The sequence below is a fragment of the Acanthochromis polyacanthus genome, chromosome 17, assembly GCF_021347895.1.
Source record: "Acanthochromis polyacanthus isolate Apoly-LR-REF ecotype Palm Island chromosome 17, KAUST_Apoly_ChrSc, whole genome shotgun sequence".
Lineage (NCBI taxonomy): Eukaryota > Metazoa > Chordata > Actinopteri > Pomacentridae > Acanthochromis > Acanthochromis polyacanthus.
Window position 1 is genome coordinate 29,611,358 of NC_067129.1, and position 24,860 is coordinate 29,636,217.

General features: G+C 40.0%; 1 protein-coding gene across 2 annotated transcripts in view; it reads right to left on the reverse strand.

Annotated features, from left to right (window-relative positions):
• LOC110958229 (polypeptide N-acetylgalactosaminyltransferase 10-like) overlaps positions 1-24,860 on the reverse strand; it is a 129,448-nt gene that overhangs the window by 82,806 nt on the left and 21,782 nt on the right. For both annotated transcript variants that reach the window (XM_051937991.1, XM_051937990.1), the window contains exons 2-3: positions 8,643-8,745; positions 1,974-2,112 (exon numbers count right to left, since the gene is read on the reverse strand). In XM_051937991.1, coding sequence (XP_051793951.1) covers positions 1,974-2,112; positions 8,643-8,745 — 242 coding nt within the window. The remainder of the gene's footprint in view (positions 1-1,973; positions 2,113-8,642; positions 8,746-24,860) is intronic.

Consider the following 24,860-nt stretch of genomic DNA (forward strand, 5'->3'; position numbering starts at 1 on the left):
CCATGGATTGCATATTCTCTATACTTTGCCTTTATTTTTATGATTCTATATACTCTGTTTTATTTCCTCCCTTTGACTGTTTCCCTCCTCTTTTGATCACTTTCAATAGTTTCTCCTGTCTTGTCTCTCAAATCAGTTTTCTGTATATATTTAGTTCTGTGCCTCCCTGTATCTTTTGTCAGTTCATCCTGTTTGCCACCTTCAGCTTTCCTTCACAGGATAAACAAAAAAATTCAAGTCTTAAGTCTTGATCTGCTGAAATCCTGGAGTTTTACAATAAATCACAGAGCAGCAGGCAGGCTTACATCGCTGCACATTTTGAGTATTCAGAGACTCGGTCTGACCGACAGAGTCTGGACTCACCAAGAGACGCCAAAAGAAGCAGCTGTCATTTACAAACATTAAAAAAGGAGGGGATTAAAAAGAGAAAAAATGGAAGCACTGCCTGTCCTACAGTTATAAAACAAAACTATAAAAAAGAAAAGAAAATCTGTAGTTTCATGTTTTTTTACTTTCTTATTTTACAGATCCTTTCTTGTTTTTTAATAAACACAAAATGTATTTAAAAATACAAAAACTTTACAATGAATTTACATTTCTAATTTAAAAAAATATTTGAAAATAAACTCACCAAAAAATATTTTTGATGACAATTGTTTTTTTTTAATTTACATTTAGAATTGTTTATAAATGCAGATGTCTTGTAATGTCACACAAACAAATCATCTGATTTAGGTTTAATGCAGTAAAAAATAGACAGGAATTCACATTTAATGTTAAAAATATCTAGAAAACAACTTCAAGTGAATAACCATAACTTATCAATTTCTTTAAAGAAAAAAATTTCACATTTAGTGATATATGAAAATATGAGTTTTCCCAAATTTGCTAGAATTTCACAAATATTTCTTGTTTATCAGATGAAACTGTTAAATTCAAGTCAACATATTTGTAAAATTTGAGACAATTAGTCACAGCTGTGACTCTACATAGATTTGTTTGTTAAATTACAGACGTTTTATATAATTACAGATGTTTTCCTTCGTTCTGTACTGTAATTATATAAATTTCCTCCCTTAAACCTAAAAAAAAAAAAAACATAAATACATGGTTCTATGTAGAATAATGGCTAGAAATGTTACTTTATTGATGGAAAATGACTCTGAGATGGTTCTTTTACTATATTTCTTCTTTTTCTTTCACTCCTGACTGCCGTGGCTGGATGTTGAGATGCTGCCTTCGTTCTGAGCAGCTGTCGGGTCAGAGCTGGAGATGTGCCGGTCAAGGAAAGGCTGCTTTCATAAACACTGATAAAACGCAGCAGTCCTCATGGGGAAACCGGCAGAAAGGAAGCGTTCGAAGCTGCTTTCCACATGAAAGACGAGGGAGGGTCAAGTGTCAGTGGAAAGTTCTCGTCGGGCGAAAGAAAAGCTGTGATTAAAGGCCTTTCACAACGCCGCCGCTTGGAGATTGAAAGGAGTCCACAGTTCACAGGAGTCTGGACAGGATCTGATTCCTTAAAGAGAAATTCTATTTGTGTGTTTTCTCTCCCGATGCAGCAGAGAAACAGCAGTAATCCTTGACAAACGCGAACATCCGCTCCATGACTTGTTGTTGAACATGAATCGATTCTGGTGACTTTTATCAACACTTTCTATCAAGAAGTAGCAAAGAGAAATCAGCCATACCTGTCATGCTTAATCCTAGCTGTAAATGTGAATATTATATCATTAAACTGATTATTTATTTTACTATTATGGCTAACTTCTAAATTGTTCCTCCTCTTGGTTCTTCATTTTCAAACTTTATTGTAGAACTGATGTAAGAATTGGTAGCAAAAACCCTTCAATTGAAAGAAAACGTTCTCAGGTTCCAGTTTGAAATAAGATAAGTATTTGACTGAACCAAAGCGTTCAGATAATTAGGTTTCATTGACATGCAGGCACAAACAGTCTTTCCTTTTAATGACCTACTTTTCGTGGCGGATGTCGGGCAGCGATCGGTTCAGAGAGATCCGGTCGCTGATGTAAATGTTGAATCCGTTTTCCCGGTAGGCCTGGTCCACCCGGTCGATTTCTGTCAGAGGGAAAGGCTTGCCCTGTTCACCGTTACCTACAAAAAACCAACAAACGCATGTCAGGAAGAAACAAACAAACCATTTCAAACTTTGAGTTCTCTGTTTGAAGCTGACAGTTGAGGTTCTTAAAGGACAGATCAGAAGCACATTAGGGTTTGTTATCTTCATTTCTCAAGTATTTAATCAACAGGAGCAACCAAAAAACATGTGTTTCCAACTGATTTTCCAACAAAGTTCAAGTTTTTTGTACCTAAAATGTTCTGAGAAAGTTCTGCAAAGTTCTACAAATTTTTTCAGTGAGCCATTTTCTTGTAGCTCCCAGAATGTTCTTGTTAAAGATCTGATAACTAAAGAATAACATCAGCACTTCCTTCCAGACAACATAGCTGTACATAGCTGTCTTCTATCTTTCTTCTTTCAACTCCCATTTGTATTAAACAAATCTGGAAATAGTTGAAAATGATCAAACAAATATAGAACTGTTTTGTTCCTTAACCTTCTGAGAAAGTTCTGCAAAGTTCTACCAATGTTTTCAGCAGGAAGTGCTCATTTTGTTCCCAGAATGTTGTTCTTAATGGTCGGATAACCAACTTCCAGACAAAGGAGTCCAACAACTGAAATTAGCTGAAATTGACCAAATCCAGTTGGATTGTTTTTGTTCATAAGATGTCCCCATAAAGTTCTGCAAAGTTCTACTAATATTTTCAGTTTTCTTCCAGTTGTCATGATGTTCTTGTTAAAGGTAGGCTAAATGAACATGTTCTTAAAATGTTTGGTAGTAAGTCAATGTTTCACAGAGAACGTTCTTCCTTCTAACATTCTGGAACACTGTGGGAACGTTTTTCCATAGATTCTATAATGTGTTCCCTCAACAACATCCCCCAAAACATCCTCAGAACATTGCAAACAGAATGTTTCACCTTTGTTAATGTATAGCAGTACAGGAACATGCTACAAAGATCTTATAGAAGAACGTTCTATAACGCGCTCCTTTAACAGCAAACACAAAACATCCTCAGAACATTGCAAGCAGGATGTTCCATATTGGTTAATATATCACAGTACAGGAACATCTTTTAAAGAACGTAATGCCATCTGAGATCCCGATAACATCTTTTGGATGTTGATTTTTAGAACATTCTTCTTTTGTTATCACAAAACATTGTTAGAGTGTTTTTTAGGAGAGCTTTCCATAATGTGTTCCCTCAACAAGGTCCCCAAAGCATCCTGGGAACATTGCAGCCAGAATGTTCCACCTTTGCTAATATATCACAGTACAGGAACGTTTTCTAAAGACTTTTTTGTCATCTCAGTCTTCATAGCATCTTGAAAACGTTTTGTTGAATGTTGCATTGAGAACATCCTGCGTTTGTTGTCACTATGGAACATCTTACAGAAGAACATTCTATGATTTGTTCCCTCAATAAAATGTTCTATCTTTCGTATGTCAGGTTACAAGAACGCTGTCATCTGAAGGGAAAACATTTTTACCACCCGGAAAAAACGTCGTTTTCCGGAAGGTATTGTTTTGAGCTGCATGGTCTTGCTTGCTTGTTTGTCTGTAACAATTTGGTTTCCACGCGATAACTCGATAAAATATTGATGTAGCCTCACCATATTTGGTACAAAGGTGTACCATAATAAGATACAGGTCAAGTTCGCATTTGGTGACCTTGACCTAATTTTCAAGGTCACAGGGGTCATCTTTGTAAATGTGGTTTCCGCCATTACATACAGATGACCTCGCCGGGCGGTCCAAGTTTGGTAAAACTTCTTGTTTCATGTTGTTTTTTACTTCTTTTGTAATCACACATTGTTTTTATGTGCATGTCCTCCCCCTACACGTTCTTGCAACACTATATAAAAAATTTTTTTGTCAGATTTGTTAATATTTCCATTTTGTATGGAAAATGCAATCCAGTAAAACAAACTGATTGAAACCAATCTACACAACTCTATTCCATGTGTCTTTATATTCATGATGCACAGGAGAGAGCGGACAGACACTTAGAATCTAATTATACTCACTAGTGAAATATCCACAGTCATTTTAAGCATTTTTTTAATAGTGTGGTTTTATTAAAAAACAGAAAAACTTCATGAAAGTGCTCTTTGCTGCGGATGAGCTGAGCGGTTGGACAGTCAGACTCCGTGGGTGGAGAGGCCTCACTTGCAGCCATTTACATTTCATTAATGGAGAAAATCAGCCTGCCGATTGTTCAGCACCACTTCTTTCTGAAATAATTGGTAGCTAATTATACTAATTGATGGTGTTAGCGATGCGGTGATTTAAGGATGATACCACCGTCCTGCAAGCTGAACAGAATGATGGAGCTCATCACAGACATTTATTCAGCTTTGATCCTGGTCTGCAAGGCAAAACTTCACTGCAGCTTTGCTAATTATTCCACAATTTTATATATTTATTGTATAAAATATGATAAAATTAGAATAATTTATGAACAACCTTTACAAATATAAATATTTATGAACGAGTTTCTAGTGATAGACTGTCACAGTCCACTTTTTAGGCACTGCATTTCTTATGTTTTATCTTTTTTTTCAGATTCAAGAATTTACTTTCGGGATTAAAAACTTTTATCTCATCTTATATTGTACAGATTTAACATGTAAGAGACAGAACTGCAGGTAATGATGGTTGTGACTTTAAAGTAGGGATATTGATGATTAATTGCTGTTTTAAAGTATAATACAGGGGTTCCTACAGACGGATGTAAGTCGATTTTCACCGTAAGTCGGAACTCTGGGGAAAATGCAAACAAAGCCGTTCCGTGCATCACGATATCGATCAGTTCTTCGGAAAAGTCATGAATACCAATGACTTTCAAGCATGTATGAATCATTTTACAAGATAACAGAATATTGTAACTGACTGATATTGTTGTTGATGTTGAGGTTTCAATGTTTATTGTTCAGTTCCAGATTTACCTGATGTCAGTGAACGTGCCATGTTTAGTTAGCTCACCTCTGATTGGCTGAGAGTCAGTAGTGTGTGTGTTGAGTGAGAAAGAGCTGGGAACACCGGCTAATTCTGAAGCTAACTTATAGGTTTTTTGTAGTTATTCTGGTGTTGACCACGGCCCACAGTATCCTGTGTGAAGGTTCAATAAATGACCAGAGAAGCAGATAAAGTCTCACTCATTCATCACAGAGGGCCGCTACAATATGTGCACTGTTTTTACAACTTGGCCAATGTTCGTCGATGTATATCCCTGTTCCGAACGTTTTCTTACATCTAATTTCAATTCCATGGAGACGGCTTTCCTTTTCTTCGAAGCACTGCCATCAGAAGAGTCCGACTCATGCTTGGGAGCCATAACGAAGGGCAAAAAGTTAGCAAATGTAACAACATCCGAGGTGGTTTAAATTAGGTGAATGTAAACAGACATCTTTAAGCATTGCGAGACAAAGTATTTGTCCATTCCATTCGCCAAATAGTTCCACGTAAACAATTCTGATGTAATGATGAAACGCTGTAGCTCAATGACCCGTAAATTAAAGACCCTCTGTAATCAGAGACACTAGAGATGTGCACGTCAGAAAATGTATCGTAGATTAGGTGCAGGACCATGTTGTTCCACCAGGGGGAGACTCTTACTGTTTAATGAGATGGAGTTACATGTGTGTTTGTTGACTGCCTGTAAATAGAACCCAGTTTTGTTATTCTCTCCTCATTTTGGTTCATATTTCCTCATATCAGGATCTGACACACAGTAAAATAATCAGTTTAATATCAAATATAAGTATGTACTAATGAGGTCCAACACACAGCACAGCACAGTGTGTTTACAGTAGATATAAACCTATGCTACTGTTTAATGTGTATACACAAGTTTGCTCCTAATCACTTTCTAATGACCTCTTTCGACACACAAACACGGTGAAGCCTGAGCTCGTTCCAGGAGTGCATCAAATTACGGATGCATGTTTCATTAGCTGCTCATCAATACCCAGATGCGTGCATGGAGGCTCTATAGTCAGAGGAGAGCGTGGAATTAAAGCGAGCCGCCTCGTCCCATTAGGCAGAAATGATCTGTCTATACCCCTGAAGGTAATAACGGTGCAAAATAACTCCTCACTTTAATGGCTCATTTCAGAGATAAACTCTTCTCCTTAATGCAGAGCTTTTCCTGCATAACAAACTTGTTATGTGGATCAGTGAAATCAAGAATCGCTCTACTCCCTTTAGGCAAATCTGAAACCTCAGAAATATCTTGAGAATTCACCCATAATGGTCTTTTTTTTTAGACTGACTTAGATTTCCTTTTCCTCTCAATAGTTTGACATTCATGATGTTGCCACCACCGTGCTTCACGTCATGATGCTGCCACCACCATGCTTCACGTCATGATGCTGCCACCACCGTGCTTCACGTCATGATGCTGCCACCACCGTGCTTCACGTCATGATGCTGCCACCACCGTGCTTCATTATGATGCTGCCACCACCGTGCTTCACGTCATGATGCTGCCTCCACCGTACTTCACGTCATGATGCTGCCACCACCATGCTTCACGTCATGATGCTGCCACCACCATGCTTCACGTCATGATGCTGCCTCCACTGTGCTTCACATCATGATGCTGCCTCCACCGTGCTTCACGTCATGATGCTGCCACCACCGTGCTTCACGTCATGATGCTGTCACCACCGTGCTTCACGTCATGATGCTGCCACCACCATGCTTCACGTCATGATGCTGCCACCACCATGCTTCACGTCATGATGCTGCCTCCACTGTGCTTCACATCATGATGCTGCCTCCACCGTGCTTCACGTCATGATGCTGCCACCACCGTGCTTCACATCATGATGCTGCCACCACCGTGCTTCACGTCATGATGCTGTCACCACCGTGCTTCACATCATGATGCTGCCACCACCATGCTTTACATCATGATGCTGCCTCCACCGTGCTTCATGTCATGATGCTGCTACCACCATGCTTCACATCATGATGCTGCCACCACCGTGCTTCACAGTGGGGATAGTGGGTTTGTGACAATGTGCAGTATTTGTTGTCCACTAAGAATAGCATTTTTGGTCTCATGCTAATGCTAAGCTACAATGCTAACACAGACCAGGAGCGGCAGGACTCTGATTACCAACAACATTCAAACTAAAGTAATAAAGTGTATCAGCAACACTCTGCCCTGAGTATAAATCCATTTCCCTGCTGGCAGTAAATACTGACAGATCTCCTGGACCGATAAAGTTGCTGCGACAGCATTTGTGAACATCTGTTTTAGCCAAGCAGCTGTTTCCAGCAGCTGGATTAACTGCAGAGAACAGGTTGCTTTATCACATAGATCAGGATCATCCTGGTATCAAGAGACAAATAATGTCACAGGTTATTCATTGTAGAAGACTGCATTTGTTGTGTTCAATACTTTAAGGAGCAATTTTTAGGTGGAATTGTCCATTTTAGGTTTTTTAATGTGAAATTTCCAAAAGGTCTCGTGTTTAATTTATCTGTTCCTCAAATTCCCAACACGACCAAGCAGATTTTGCAGCAAATATTAAGTATTAGTGGTTAAAAGAAGTGGTTAAAAAAACCACCCACCACATTTCCTTTAATTCTTTCCATGAAATTAATTAAAGTTTGCTGTCCTAGTTTGAGTAAAAGCGATTTTTGCTCTTTATTGGTTCTCATCAGCTGATATACTTGATTCATTCTTTGAGAAATGTCAGCTGAAGTGTTTCTTTTATTACTCACATTTTTCAGATTCCAGAAAGGCAGTCAGCTCAGTCACTTCACCCACACTGAGCAATGTGATGGTGGGCTTTTCTCAACCAGGGATTTTTTAAAAACCTAACTCCTACATGTTTGGCTTTTCATGCACAAAATGTGCCTCAATGCCACCCCGCCATCAAAATGCACAGTTTCCAGTTCATACCCTCATCATTAGTGGCAGATGTGACTGGAATTTAAAGCCTGAACTGAGGATGTTAGGAGTTCTAGTTTTGTTTTTATCAGCCTGGAGCCTTTTCCCATCTCAGCTGTGGAAGTGCATCATCTGTGAGACACCTATCAGTGTTGATAAAGAAGACGAATGGCACATTTAGTTGTGAAACCAGGAGTGCCTGAAATAGCTCCTCTCACTTATAGTACCTCGATATGCCTCTTCATTCTTTCCTTGGTGCCTAAACAAAACCCCAAACTATTGATTTGTCCACTGTATGATCTCATGGATTTGCTTCTCTCTCACAAATCCAGGTCATTTACCTCCTAAGTTTCTCCTAATACCATATAAAAGCCAATTAAATCTGTTATATTCTCAACAAGAAAGACAGACCCACGTTTCCCTGCCGAAGGCCTCGGGCAGAATCAATGCTTATTGTAGAAGATTAGCTGTGTTTAATTATGAACTCAGAACAGTACTCGCGGCATTGATTCGAGCCGGTTCTGAGAGAGAGAAATCCACTCAGAGGGTATTAGGAGAAGAAAAAAAGCAGAGTTTGTGTGGTTTGTGTATGCGTGTGGCCTAAAACAGAGCAGATGTTCTCAAAAGAACAACAGCGTCAGCAAAAAGTTCTGGCCTACCGATGCGAGCGGCGTCCCTCCGGATCGCCTCGTAGTCGTGCCAGTCAGTCCGCCGGACGCCGTCCAGTCCCACCTGGGCGACTTTACGCATCTGGTTTAATCCCTGCAGAGGAAAAGGAGACAAAAATGCAGTTTAGATTCCCATCCTTTTAGCCGATCTCACTGAAGGTTTTTTGAATTAAATCAAACACAAATTCGGGTCACACGGCTGAACTTGAAATTGAGAATTTGATCCAACAGAGTGCCGTTTATTAAAGCATGATGAATGTGAGTTTTGTACTGAGTGACTGCAGAAGACGAGGTCAGGGTTATGAGTTATCCTGAGATGTTTCTGAAAAGACTCGCAATGACAGTAAAAGAGAAAGATGGAAAAGGATCATCTTTGTGTTTGATTATTTAACAGCAAAAAATGAGAGCAGTAAAGTACCTCAATACAGCCTTTAAAAAGTCAGAATTTTCTGCATTTTATTGCTTCTAAATGTTGAATCATTGTTAATATAATTTAAAAGAATTTACAAAAAGAGACTTTATTTCAAAGTGAATAAAGATTTCAACAGACTTATTAAAGATATGGAACATATAGCCCAAACATCTGGATGCTGCAATTTTCCCTCATTCTTCTTTATAAAACTTCTCAAGCCCTGTCAGGTTCCACAAGAATCATGAGGGAACAGCTGCTGTCAAGATCAGCTACAAATTCTCAGATTGAGGTCTGGACTCCAGAACATCTGATTGTCTTTAAACCATTTCATGCTTCACATTATGATGCTGCTGCCACCATGCTTCACGTCATGATGCTGCCACCACCGTGTTTCACTTCATGATGCTGCCACCACCGTGCTTCACATCATGATGCTGCCACCACCGTGCTTCACTTCATGATGCTGCCACCACCGTGTTTCACTTCATGATGCTGCCACCACCGTGCTTCACATCATGATGCTGCCACCACCGTGCTTCACTTCATGATGCTGCCACCACCGTGTTTCACTTCATGATGCTGCCACCACCGTGTTTCACTTCATGATGCTGCCACCACCGTGCTTCACTTCATGATGCTGCCACCACCGTGTTTCACTTCATGATGCTGCCACCACCGTGTTTCACTTCATGATGCTGCCACCACCGTGTTTCACTTCATGATGCTGCCACCACCGTGCTTCACATCATGATGCTGCCACCACCGTGCTTCACTTCATGATGCTGCCACCACCGTGCTTCACTTCATGATGCTGCCACCACCGTGCTTCACTTCATGATGCTGCCACCACCATGCTTCACATCATGATGCTGCCACCACCGTGCTTCACTTCATGATGCTGCCACCACCGTGCTTCACTTCATGATGCTGCCACCACCGTGCTTCACATCATGATGCTGCCACCTCCGTGCTTCATAGTGGGGATGGTGCTTTAGTGATGCTCTGTAGTATTTGGTCTCTACTAAATGTAGGATCTGGTCTGAGGGCAGTACAGCTCAGTTATGGTCTCATCAAACCAAAGAAACTTCTTCCAGTTGACTTCATGACTACATGCCCTCTGGTCAACTCTAGTCCAGCTTTAAAATAAGCTTGAAGAACAGACAGCAGTTACTGTATGTACACAACTCAGCTGCAGGAACTTGTAACTCCTTCAGAAGAGTCATAAATGTCTTTGTCAATGTCTCTTTTTTAATTCTAAGCTTAAAGCACTCACAAAGGTGTGAAATTAATGGAAATGCTGATTAAATGCTTCACAATGCTCATGTAACATCAGTACAATGAGTAACCTTATGATCCTGCCATGTGTGTCTGTCTATTGACAAAGAATAACTATTATTAAAGAGTCTGTATGGAGCTCTGGACAATGAATAACTCATATCGCAGTGACCGTGACTGTTTAAAACCCTTTTATGCTACTTTCCTTTCATTATCAACTGTTTGTGTTTGTGTCAACTCAAAGAAAGACAAACTTTTTCTGCCACTGTGTCCTCCCTCACTAGTTTCTGTCTTCTAACTCTTTCAGAGGAATCATAGGTGTCTTGGTGGCCTTCCTCACTGGTCTCTGTCTTCTAACTCTTTCAGATGAATCGTAGGTGTCTTGGTGGCCTTCCTCACTAGTCTCTTCTTGGTCTCTCATTTTTCTGCTCTAGATTAATTCATGTTTCATCTTCCTTCCATTTCTTAATGATGGATTTAACTGGACTCCAGGAGATCTTTAGGAACTTTGAAATCTTCTTGTATCGTCCTGTCTGATGCGTTTCAACAACCTTTTCTCAGAGTTTCTTGGAGTGTTCTTTAGTCTTCATGGTATAGTTCTATCCAGGAGTTCTGATCCACCAGAGATACAGGAATCTTTAAACTACAGTCACATAATCTCCATTACACTGTGTGGCTTCTGTATCTGTGTTGCATTCAGAAAGTCATTTTATTGAAATTACTGACATCACTTTCTTAGAAATCAGTTTCACTTTGACATGAAAGATTCCTTTTTTCTGTCAATTCTTGCCCAAAACGCCAAATTAAATTGGCCATGACTCAACGTTGAAAAGCAATAAAAGGGGCCCGTACAAGACACAACTCATTTCTTTCCAACAAACACACACATTTGTGGAAGAAAACCGACTTAATATCCACTTCAGCCTCCTTGGCCGTCAGCCAGAAGCTGCATGAGTTTTATTTTTCTTCCTAAAGTGCGATGCTGACAGCTGGGGGTTTACGCGATGGGGGGAAAGAAAAATGTGCCTTTTATTTGTACGACACAAAGAAATAACATTGAGTCTCTCTCTCTCTCACACACACACACCCTCATCACCATAAGCTATTATTCTGCACTCAGCATTAAAATGCAAAAGCAGCCATTTATGAAATTCTCTCCGCTTTAGAAACGACATCCACTGACTCAAAATATTATAGGATCACAGCACAATGCTAAATTAATTAGCTCCACGGGAGGATGCAATTAGTGGGAATGTTGTTAATACATGACTGCATGGAATACTATTAGCCGAGCTGTTAGCTGATAGCACGGCGCCGCCAAACAAACCAATGTAAATCGCCTGCAGTGCTGTCTCCATTGTCTGTTTGCTTTCATTCTGCTTGAACCGGACCAATCAGTGGAGGAGGCAGTCAGTCATTTCACACTAACATGTAATTATATCAAACACGTGCTGGAATGTGACTTATAGGAAGCTTCTGAACGAGGACGTCATCAATAAACATCATGGAAATGTGACCGTTTCATGCATGCCAGGAAAACTGTAAGCTAACAAAACAGTGAATCATTAAGGTTCATCATCTGGAGCCTGTAAATATCCACAACAGATGACAATTCAATTTAACTTTCTCTGTTAGTTTTAAAAAACGGTTAAACCAGGGGTGTCAAACATGCGGCACGTGGGCCAAAGCGGTCCTCCAGAGGGTCCAATCTGGCCCTCAAAGTGTAAAAGTTCCAGAGAAGACATTAACTGCAGATTGTAAATTAGTAAAATTATAAATTTACAATCATTTCTAGACCATGACAAGTTGTTGTTATCATAAAGCATTAGATATTTTATATTTTGTCTGGTTTGTGTTGTTTGTCTGATTTTTGTCATTTGTCTCATGTTTTTGTCATTTTGTGATTTACTTTATTTCTTGTTTTGTGTCTCACTTTTGTTGTCTACTTTTTTGTTGTTTTGTTTCTCGTTTGTTATTTTGTGTCTCATTTGTGTAATTTCTTGTCCCGTTTTTGTCGCTTGCCCATTTTTTTTGGCACATTGTAGCTTTTATTGTCTAATTTTGTGACTCGTTTTTGTTTTTTCGTGTCATTTGTTTCTTGTTTTTGTCATTTTGTTTCTCGCTTTTGTCGTTTTGTGTCTCATTTTTGGAATTTTTGTCTTGTTTTTGTTGTTTTTGGTCTGATTTTTATCGTTTGTCTCCTGTTTTTGTTGTTGTGTTTTTCATTTTTGTCACTTTGTGTTTCCTTTTTGTCTTTTCTTATGTGTCATTTTATATTTTGGTTTATTCCGTGTTTTGTGTATTGTTTGTGTCATTTTATGTTTTTGTCTCGCTTGTGTTGTCTACTTTTTTTGTTGTTTTGTGTCTTGTTTTTCTTGTTTTTGTCTCATTTGTGTAATTTCTTGTCTCGTTTTTGTCTTTTGTCCATTTTTTTAGCACTTTGTAGCTTTTTTGTCTAATTGTGTGTCTCTTTTTTGTATTTTCATGTCGTTTCTTTCTTGTTGTTGTCATTTTGTTTCTCGTTTTTGTCGTTTTGTGTTTCCTTTTTGTCTCGGTTGTGTTTTTGTCCTATTTTTGTCATTTTATGTTTTACTAAATTCCTTGTGTTGTTTGTCTAGTTTTTTTTTTTGGTTGATGCTACGGGTACGGACCCGTACCCGTAGCATCTGTACTAGAGGTACGGACCCGTTACGGTCACTGAAGAGCTGGCGCCGGTTAACTACTATTTGCTGCACATTACAGGCAGTTTATATGAATGACTTTGACAGCGAACATTGTATAATTTAACCAAAAATACACCGTCTCCTCTCACACTTTAGACATTGCAGTTTTTACGCTTTTAGACGCCGTGTCTAAATTGTTTGAAGTCCAGTTCCTATTAATTAGTTTACCGCGTTCAGTGGTGGAAGCGGCTGACGAACTCCTTTGCAAATGTTCCCATTTAATTTCGGACGCTAATTTACAAGATAAAGTTAAGGATGTCGAATATGAAACAAACACTCGTGAATGGTGAGGAGCAGCTCTTTAATTCGGCATGAATTAAAAAAAACCACAAACCCGATTTACTGTGATATTGTGAGATTTGTTCGTGGTGATGTAACTTAGCCATTCAACAGAGTCCGCTAACATTAAAGTGACTGACGTGCAGTGTCTGTGTTGCCAGACGCAGAAAATACGTCAGGGTTTTGTTTAGGTTGTTAATATGTAATAGTCTGTCGCTACTTTTGAAGGTAAAAAAATACTTGTAGTTTGCTGGCTGTTAGTTCCGCCATTTGTTTTGTTTGCTGTTTGTGCTTTATTAGAACAGGATCACGTGAATAAAAAGTTTTATTATTTTTAATAGTAGTGCTGATTTCAACCCCCAAATCGCTGTCCGTGAAAAAGTCAGATAATGATATTTATAAGACATTATGCATGATAGAAAAGAGAACAGCAGATGACTGACATGACAGGCTCGGCACGCAGATTCACCTCGAATCACGGAAGCGCCTTCATCACTCGGATTACCAAACCGGCTCGTTAATATTTATGTACGTCGGATTACCAGCCAATCACAAAGCGCGTTCATCAGCCGGCTCATTAATATTCATGTACGTCTCATTAATATTTATGGTAGGTAAAGTGCCGTATCCGTAGGCCACAGGCTACGGGTACGGGTTCGTATCTGTAGACACTACATTTTTTTGTTTTGTTTTGTTTCTTGCCTTTGTCATTTTTTGTCTCATTCTTGTCTCGTTTTTGTTATTTGTCCTTTTTTTGGCGCTTCGTAACTCTTGTCAATTTTTTGTCTCTGTTTTTGTTTTTCATATTGTTTGTCCTATTTTTTGTCATTTTGTTTCCCATTTTGCTCTATTTTTGTCTTGTTTTTGTTGGTTTTTGTCTGGTTTTTGTCATTTGTCTCCTGTTTTTGTCATTTTTGTGTTTCTTTTATGTCTCGCTTGTGTTTTTTGTCTTATTTTTGTCACTTTGTGTTTTGCTTTATTCTTTGTTTTGTGTATCGTTTTCATCGTTTTGTGTTTTTTGTCTCGCTTGTGTTGTTTGTCCACTTTTTTGTTGTTTTGTTTCTCGTTTGTGTCATTTGCATAATTTCTTGTCACATTTTTGTCATTTGTCCATTTTTTTGGCGATTGTAACTTTTTTGTCAATTTTTTTGTCTCTTTTCTGTTTTTTTGTGTCGTTTTTTTTAAATTGTCATTTTGTAACTCGTTTTTGTAGTATTTTGCCTCGTTTTTCTTCTTTTTTTTGTCTCACTTTTGCCATTTGGATCATAAACTAAAATACTACATTGTTCAGTTCCAGATGACTAAATGTTGTGTGTCTTTGTAGACACTTTGTGATCTGTAGGTTGTAATGTGTAAATGATAAACTGAGTCATAATATTGAATTTGTTTTTCTTAAAAAATTTCAGGTTATTCATAATATTTTGAAAAGATAATCCCTGAAATGTGAACATTACAGAATGGACTTTTTTGCACAAAAACAAAGGAAAAATTAGGAGTTGTGGTTATTTATAGGTTATTTTGCTCTGATTTTACTGGGCACTGCAGATGAAATTGGGCTGCATGTGGAACCTGAACTATGATGAGTTTGACACCGCTGTGTTTAATGATTTTTGTGAAAGTCCAACAACTTGCAAGCAAATAAAAAAAATTCCTACATAGGTAAATGTGACGAGAAGACGTTTAATACCTACATTTTAAGAAACTGCTTTTAGTTAAACAGACAAAGCTTCAGTTCTGCATTCATTTCGGTCTAATTAATTGTAGAAAAGCAGCGTCCAGCTTGTGCAGCAGCACCTCTTTCTGGATTAATTGGTGGCTAATTGCCCTAATTGATGGTGTTAGTGATGCGGTCAATTAGGGATGATTTGTACGAGGATCTTATTGAACTGGACGCTTTTATCCAGAACTGTTTCAGAACTTTTCTCTCCTCTTGTTGGTTCACTTTCCCCCCATCAGGAGGGGACGTTCGGTAAGAGTCCATCCGAGCGTTTCCAACCCAGAGGAAGCGACACTGTGCTGCCCCATTTCCTTTTGATTAAAATTTCAGCACACGTCACCGAGATATTCCACCGGGGCTTTCTGCTCTAGCAAGACCTTGAACAACACGACAAGGAGAGAGACAAACTTTCTGCAATCTGAGTGTGTCCGTGCGACTTTGCTCAGGTGTTATTTTATCCGTCTGGGAAGAGGAAAATGAGAAATATGCTGGCGAGATTGAGATAAGCAAGAAAGAAAGACAGAAATTAAACTCTTTTTCTTCCAGCTTCATCCTCCTCTCTCTCTTTTCTCGTGTACGATCACAGAGCCGAGCAGCAGATGTGCAGGACCTCGCCGAGAACAAACAGCCGAGGGAATTTAACTCCCAGAAAAGCTGTCGTAATCACTCAACGCTAATATGCAGGAAATGGAAGTGGACACCACATTAACCCAGCGCCAGAGTGGAACATCCGCTTCCTTCCCACCTTAAAGGGGCATTCATTTTCATTTTGATTCATTATGGTTCAGCCGGATTCAGTTTGAATTCAACGTCAAGACGTGACGCCGGTGGTTTCACGCACCGCAGGGAGTGGAACGTGTAGCGGGTAAGATGGTGGAGACGAGATAGAAAATGTAAAAAAAAATAATTAAAAATGCAGCTACAGTTAGGGCTGGGCAATATGACCAAAATTTTATATCCTGATATAGCTTATTTTATATCCCGATACGATATACATCACGAGCATATTTTTGGTAAATTCAATGAATGAATGGACCGGGCAGCGGCATACCTTACAAAGTACGGTAGTCTGATCCTTGTTGGTCTTTTTAAATCCAAACCACCGCCATATGACAGAAGTTCCTCCTCTTTTAGGTACAAGCTCGTCGGTTTGAGCTGGTTGTTCGTCATCTTGTTGTTTAGATTGTTCTTCTGAGTCCAGTCTTCCTCCATAGCTGTTTATGTTTTAGCCGCGTGCCAGTGTTGCCAACTCCTCAGTAAGGAAAGTCGCTGTTGGCTGTCCTAAAAGTCGCTAGAAGTTGCTAAATGATGTCATCGCCTAATTGGAATATTTCCCAGTTTGCATGTAATTGTAATCAACGTTAGAGGAATAACGTTGTGGAAGAGACCAAAAAGTGAGTATAAAACAGCCAAAATATGTTTTTGAACTAGAGGCTAAATGCTGTGGTTTATTTTAGTATGACAGTGAAGAAACCTTTTCGTTTATATTCTGCTCTGTAAGTCTGGATGGGATCTGTAGTGACTTAGCGCATGCGCGATTCATCTGCCGTCTGGCCGCGGAGTGATGTTTCTCTAATCAGACACTGGGACTGCTGTGGGCTTACTGGACTGACAGCCTGTGCTCTGGGAGGGGGAGAAGCTCACAGCAGCACCTGCTGCTTGTTGAGGACAGTAACTGCAGAATGAGCCGAGTTTTCCTGTCAGAGTCTCCAAAATGGCAGAAAAAGTCGCTAGATTTGTCGCTAGTTGCTTTTGACAAAAAAAGTCGCCAGATTTAGTGAGAAAGTCGCTAAGTTGGTAACACTGCAGCGTGCCGGTGATGTAAAATACGTGCTTTTGTGACACTGTGATATAAACGATAGGATCTTCACATAAAACGATAGATTTTCTATCGTCCAGATGATATCTACCGTCATATCGCTCAGCCCGAGCTACAGTACTGATAGAAACGTCTAAAGTCAAGATCTGACGAAGTTAAAACAAAGGTTGGAAAGCAAGTTAGTTCACAAAAATCTTTTTTGTAACACAAACATGCTGTGAAATTGTGGTATTGTTATGTTTTTTAGCTTTTTTGTAGCATTTGCAAACTAATCTTTTCCAAGAACCTGAGTAGGTTTCCTGTGCGACTATACACGAGATTTATTTAAATAAAAATGAAATGCATCGAAAATAAACAAGACGTGAGACAAGAAGGTGATGGAAGTGGGACATCGAGCAGGTATTTCTGAGAAGGCGACCCAAAAACTGCAAAAAAAATACAGCTATATTACTGATAGAAACGTCTCCAATCATTATGACAAAGTCAAGAAGAAAGTTGGAAAACAAGTTGATCCACAGGTTGAAAAATCCAGTTTTTACACACAAAGAAAACATAAAATTGTGCTATTGTTTCGTTTTTTTAGCTTTGTTCGTAACATTTCAAATGAATCTTTTCCAAAAACCCAACTGAGAAGGTTTGGTGTGTCACCAAAGTTCAGACTGCACTCAAGAGAAATCAAGTTAGAGGAAAGTTGGAAAACAGCCCAAAGAAAGTTAGTCCACAGTTCTACAAATCCTGTTGTTACACAGAAAATGCCATAAAATTATAGTATTGTTTAGGGTTTAGCTTTGTTTGTAGCGTTTGCAGAATTGTCCTTTCCAAAACTTAATCAAATAAGTTTGGTGCATCAAAAAGCAGCTTGAAGAAGGTCGAGCCTATACAAAAGAGATTTACTTAAGTAAAAATGAAATCTATTAAAATGAAACATATGGAAAAGACAGCTAAAGAAGCAAGGTGGTTAAGGAAGTGAAAGATCAAGCAGGTATTTCTGAGAAGATGGTGGAAAAAATGCAAACAAAAAATGTAGTTATATCCCAGATAGAAATGTCTTCAGTCGTCATCTGCCAAAGATAAGGGGAAGGTTGGAGAGCAAGTTGGTCTACAGCTCTGAATCTGACGTTTTAACACACAAAAAATGCAGTAAAACAGTTAGATAGTGATGTTTCTGGAGCTCTGTTCTGAGAGTTTGCACATTAATCTCTTCCTAAGGTTTGGTACAAAGGAGAGCAGCTCAAAGAAAGTGAGAAGTCGAGAGTAGATGCAACAGACTCACTTAGAGGAAATAAAATGAATCAACAGTGGAGTTCAGAAGTCCATGTGAGCAGTGGATGGACGTGTGTGAGCTGCTAACGGTAAAAACACCGGAGCAGCAGATGGAAGTGAGACAGCAGATTTCATTTCACTACTTAGAGCTTCTTCGTCTCCTCGGCCTCCTGCCTGTGACCCGGGAATTGATCTCAGCGTGTCATCCGAAGGATTTCTCAGCTCCAGACTCCAGGAAGGAGGAGGCAGCTGGAGGAGCTAAGAGGATGTTGATGGGTGCTTCCTTGACGTGGAAGTCATTTTGTTCAACGCGTGCTGCCTCGAAACTCACATCTCTGGTGGGAAGAAACTAAAACCAAGGAAAGGAGTCGAAGAATCGTCTTTACCAAGGGCGTCAGTTTGTTTTTAAAAGTGGGGGGGGGGTGGAGACCACAGCCATTGTCAGATGGAAATGCACACCCTGGGTGGCGTGCTGAGTAATCGGGAACACCGGGGATATCCCCGGTGGGCCGCTTAATTGTTGGGCCGCTCCAGTCATAAAATAAAATAATAATAATGCTTCAAATCATGGGTCTCAAACTTGCGGGCCAACTGCGGCCCGTGGGACGATATTTTGTGACCCTCTACTTGAGATCAAAGTTTAGCATTGGTGCGGCATGCCTGCTTTTCTCAAATGCTTCCGTGTCGTTGGTAAGACAGCACTTTGAGAAAATGTCGAAGAACGGCGGCAAAATGCCACAAGCTGGGCTCAAACTCACAACCACCGCACCAAAGGCGGAGGCTCAACCTGTTGAGGTATCAGTACATGCAGGTAGATGGGTCTGTGGACCGCTATAGTACTAATTCTCCTGGGCCGAAATTTTGCCCCTGCACGCCTCTGGTCGGAGCTGCCACTTGGCACGGGTGCAAATTTAGCATCTGCACGTTTTTTTTTAAACCTCACGAAGGTGTGCTGCGTGTCTGTACAACTCTCGGCCGAGTGCGGATGGTGCGTTCAGGAGCGTCGTAATTTTCTATACTGCTGAAAATAACTGGGTTTACAACGGCTTACATGTGAAGAATTTGAATGTGTTGGAGACAAAATGACCCCTGACAAAAAGTGGGGGGGACACATCCCCACCATCCCCCCCTAAACTGACGCCTATGGTCTTTACTACGAGAAACAACAACCTTAGAGCAGCAACCCACAACTGAAGCTTCAAAGTCTAAGCTGGGATCTTGCAATGATGCTTGGTTCTTTATGTGAATTATCCATTTTAATGTGTGCTAACAACTCCTTCCATCATTATTTAGCGTTGGCACCATCACTGCATCCCAGACTGAGCACCATCCAAGACAAATGCAGCCGTTTTAGAGAAATACAAGCAAGCCAGAGTGTTGTTTTCACCTGAAAGCAGAAGAATACTGAGGTCCAACCATGCTCATCTGGTTGTGCAAGATTAGCCAAACCATGACGCTAAAGTTAGCTTAACTGGCTAATAAAATCAGCCAGTGACAGCTGCTATTTCAGCCGACAAAACTGATGGTTTTTGGTTCAAAGTTTGCTTCTGTTTGGTCTCTGTGGATGTGGAGGCACATCATAGCTTCCTAACTTAACAAGGTGTTGTTGCAGCATGAATGCAAGCAAAAAGACGCCAAGAACTCCACAAAACAGCCCTCCCACACAGGACTCAAATGCAAGTTGTTAACGCCACCATCCCTCCAGTCTTCTCATGTTGCTCATTTTAGGTCTAAATATATGAAATGTTTGAGACATGGGAAGTAAAAAAAGAAGAAGAATATCCTGAAAAAACACAGAAATCTCACAACTTTACAGCCTAAAGATGAAATTAGAGTAACAAATCCTCGCATGGAAAATTTGCAGCGTGACAGCAGCAAAGGGGAAAGTGTAAAAATATAGTAAACATCAGTAAAAAAAACTCAAAAAATGCACAAGAAATATACACAAGTACAGCCATGGCCATAAGTTTGGACACAAGTACCATGACGCTTGTGAATCTTAGAAAATACCACAAAATTGTCACTTACAATACAGTACACAACTCCTGAGAACTACAGTGCCTTGTGAAAGTATTCGGCCCCCTTGAACTTTTCAACCTTTCGCCACATTTCAGGCTTCAAACATAAAGATATAAAATTTTAATTTTTTGTCAAGAATCAACAACAATTGGGACACAATCATGAAGTGGAATGAAATTTATTGGATATTTTAAACTTTAACAAATAAAAACCTGAAAAGTGGGGTGTGCAATATTATTCGGCCCCCTTGCATTAATACTTTGTAGCGCCACCTTTTGCTGCAGTTACAGCTGCAAGTCGCTTGGGGTATGTCTATCAGTTTTGCACATCCAGAGACTGAAATTCTTGCCCATTCTTCCTTGCAAAACAGCTCGAGCTCAGTGAGGTTGGATGGAGAGCGTTTGTGAACAGCAGTCTTCAGCTCTGCCCACAGATTCTCCATTGGATTCAGGTCTGGACTTTGACTTGGCCATTCTAACACCTGGATACATTTATTTGTGAATCATTCCATTGTAGATTTGGCTTTATGTTTTGGATCATTGTCCTGTTAGAAGATAAATCTCCGTCCCAGTCTCAGGTCTTTTGCAGACTCCAACAGGTTTTCTTCCAGAATGCTCCTGTATTTGGCTCCATTCATCTTCCCATCAATTTTAACCATCTTCCCTGTCCCTGCTGAAGAAAAGCAGGCCCAAACCATGAGGCTGCCACCACCATGTTTGACAGTGGGGATGGTGTGTTCAGGGTGATGAGCTGTGTTGCTTTTACGCCAAACATATCGTTTTGCATTGGGGCCAAAAAGTTCGATTTTGGTTTCATCTGACCAGAGCACCTTCTTCCACATGTTTGCTGTGTCTCCCAGGTGGCTTGTGGCAAACTTCAAACCAGACTTTTTATGGATATCTTTGAGAAATGGCTTTCTTCTTGCCACTCTTCCATAAAGGCCAGATTTGTGCAGTGTACGACTGATTGTTGTCCTATGGACAGACTCTCCCACCTCAGCTGTAGATCTCTGCAGTTCATCCAGAGTGATCATGGGCCTCTTGGCTGCATCTCTGATCAGTCTTCTCCTTGTTCCAGGTGAAAGTTTAGAGGGACGGCCGGGTCTTGGTAGATTTGCAGTGGTCTGATACTCCTTCCATTTCAATATGATTGCTTGCACAGTGCTCCTTGAGATGTTTAAAGCTTGGGAAATCTTTTTGTATCCAAATCCGGCTTTAAACTTCTCCACAACAGTATCTGGGACCTGCCTGGTGTGTTCCTTGGTCTTCATGATGCTCTCTGCACTTTAAACAGAACCCTGAGACTATCACAGAGCAGGTGCATTTATACGGAGACTTGATTACACACAGGTGGATTCTATTTATCATCATCAGTCATTTAGGACAACATTGGATCATTCAGAGATCCTCACTGAACTTCTGGAGTGAGTTTGCTGCACTGAAAGTAAAGGGGCCGAATAATATTGCACGCCCCACTTTTCAGTTTTTTATTTGTTAAAAAAGTATAAAATATCCAATAAATTTCGTTCCACTTCACGATTGTGTCCCACTTGTTGTTGATTCTTGACAAAAAATTAAAATTTTATATCTTTATGTTTGAAGCCTGAAATGTGGCGAAAGGTTGAAAAGTTCAAGGGGGCCGAATACTTTCACAAGGCACTGTATATTAAGTTTCATATTTAAAAAAAACATCAAAAGAGTTTGGTGTCATTTTGTTATTCTTACCAAATTCGGTTGTGAAAGTACTGCTTTTTTTTGTTATTTTCTTCTAATATTATGTTTTGGGAACAAAGTTGTTCCAATTGTTGGAATTTATTGATAATATTATATCCCTTGTTGATTTGTTGACTAATTAAACTGGTGCTGTCAAAAAATATTAGTTATGTTCTGTAATAGACATCAAAACAGACATAGGAAGTCATGCTGTGTCCAAACTTACTGTATGGCCATGGCTGTACTGTTGATAATGCACAGATTCTTCATTATGTAAAAAAAATCTAGATATTGCACAGATTCGTACGAATGTGGAAAACACCATAAATCCACAGGATTAGTCGTCAGTATGTGTAGAAAAACACTGATAATGTACGATGATTGAATGAGCAGAAAATACTAATGTTGCACAGATTCTTCTATTTGTAGATTTATTGTGAAAAAAATATTTTTGCACGTTTCTCCATCTGTTTATGTATGTTTCAAACACCAGTAGCATCATTTCAGTCTCAGCGGGGTGTTAACAACAACAGGACTCAAGCCTCCTCATATTGCTCATTGTAGGTGTAAATTTACAGCCCGATCTCACGAGGATTCGTGAAACTGTCACGTAAGTTTTAGTTTCGGTTTCGTGCGCACCAACACGATTTCGTCATGTTTTTCGTGCCGCTTACCACGAAATGCGCACCAATGTATTTTAAACGGCGGACTTTTCGTGCCACTCAGAACGTATTTCAAAAGAATGTGTATATTATATTTTTAATGTAAAACCGTGGCGAATCCAACGCTATATTTTGCATGACATCGTCCCTAAACATAACCCTAACCATAACCCTAACCATAACCTAACCATAACCTAACCATAAGCCGGTGGTACACTTACCAATTTGCATAGGAATTTCAAGAATGTCCGGCGGCCGGCGGCCGCAAACGCGATCACACAAGCAGTATACGCCGATGGAGAGCTTAGATCGTCATGAATCCGCCGGTATAAACCACTTTCAGATGTGATTACCACAGCGAAAAACATTTCGTGGTGAGCGGCACGAAAAACATGACGAAATCGTGTTGGTGCGCACGAAACCGAAACTAAAACTTACGTGACAGTTTCACGAATCCCCGTGAGACCGGGTTGAAATTTATGAAATGTTCGAGTCATGGGAAGTAAACAATCCTGAACGAGTGCAAAAATCCTGAAACAATGCAGAAATCTCATAACTTTACAGCCTAAAGATGAAATAAGAGTCATGAATTCTGGTGTAGAACAGCAGCAAGGGGGGAAAAGTGACAAAATGTAGTAAACATCGGGAAAAAATGAAAATAATACACATAAGTTCTGTTGATAATGTACAGATTCTTCTTGTGTAGACAATCTAGGTATTGCACGGATTCATATGAATGTGGAAAACACCATAATTCCACAGGATTAGTCATCAGTATAGGTAGAACAACGTTGATGACTACATGATGATTGCATGAACAGAAAATACTAATGTTGCACAGCTTCTTTTATTTAATGTGGGACAAAAAGACATTTTTGCACATTTCTCCATCTGTTTATGTATGTTTCAAACACCAGCAGCATCATTTCAGTCTCAGTGGGGTGTCAATGACAACAGGACTCCTGGAATTTCAATCAGAACATACAGACTCTTAGAAACCAAGTGACAAACAAACCCAGCTGTTGATACCGTTTTGCGGCTAAACAACCCTCCCCTGGTCTCCTGACCTTCCGTCATTCACTTGAAAACGATCCGATTGAAAAGCCAAAGAGGGTGGGGCTGGCTTTCAAACAACAGAGTGAATCTGCGCCGCCGGGCATCCGTCTTTTTGCAAAGAAAGCAGCTATGAGGAGCAAAAACCAACAAGCAGAGGCTTCTTTATTCTGCTCTTTGTGTTCGTCGGCCTCCCCGCTGTGCCGCTGTCGTCGCTCCTATCAGGAGAATTCACACGGATGCACCTCCGCACGTTTCTGCTCATCGTTATTCAGCACGAAGCAGCAGCAGGACTTTCTCCAGCCGACGTATTATCTCCAAAGAACCAATCAGTGACGGGCAACAATCCACACTTTATCGAGCGAAACATCATAGTAGAGACGAGGACAAAGAGCCACAGATGGAAGAGACCAATTCCACCTGCATGACTGATCGCTAATTAACTCCCATGTAGCCTCTTAATGGACGGTTCGTCTGATGTTTGCTGCTTTTTCATCCCCAGATAAACATGATTCCACTGTGAGATCTTTTCATAGACGTATTGTATGAAAAGGACAAAACACGAATACAGAAGGACGGAGTTGACTTCATTTCATGCAGAGTTCAGCCCCATTGAAAGGAGACATGCAGGGAAAGTGTTTGGGAGCTCTTTGTGTGCTTGTTTTGTAACTTCACAGCAAAATTAACCAGCGAAGAAGAAGAAGAAGAAGGGCAAGCTTTATTTGGCATCCAGACTTTGTAGAATCATGCCTTCAAAATTCAAGAGCTAAATTGCTATCGAACCGTCTGGCTATCCGCTCTCATTCATGATGAAAATGTTTCTAACTAGTGGGCTTCCTAAAATAGAAATCATTCCTTCCAAAGCCAAAGTGCAGGTCATTAGCTGACTGCATTATTATGCGAAGCAATGAGCTCATCTGCAACAACAAATCCACTGACAGGAAGCCGGGATGCTTCTATTTAGGAGCTCAGATTAACACTAGTGGCTCCGTCCTCTTTGGATTTTAAAGTTTTCCCTCCAACAAACTGCCTAAACTGTTGAAGAACCGCACAAGAACGATGCGGCACCATTAGGTTGAGATTTAGCCTCATTTTTTCTGCAATAAGTCAAATATGCAGCCATCAAATGCATTTCCAAGATACAATATTTCAAAGAAAAATCAGTTTATACCAACAACATCAACTGGGAAGAACCTTTCAAACCTACTTATAGTCTTATTTCTGTCATGCTTTTATGCATTATTTTCACCTCCCTTTCCACTAATCTGCACAGAT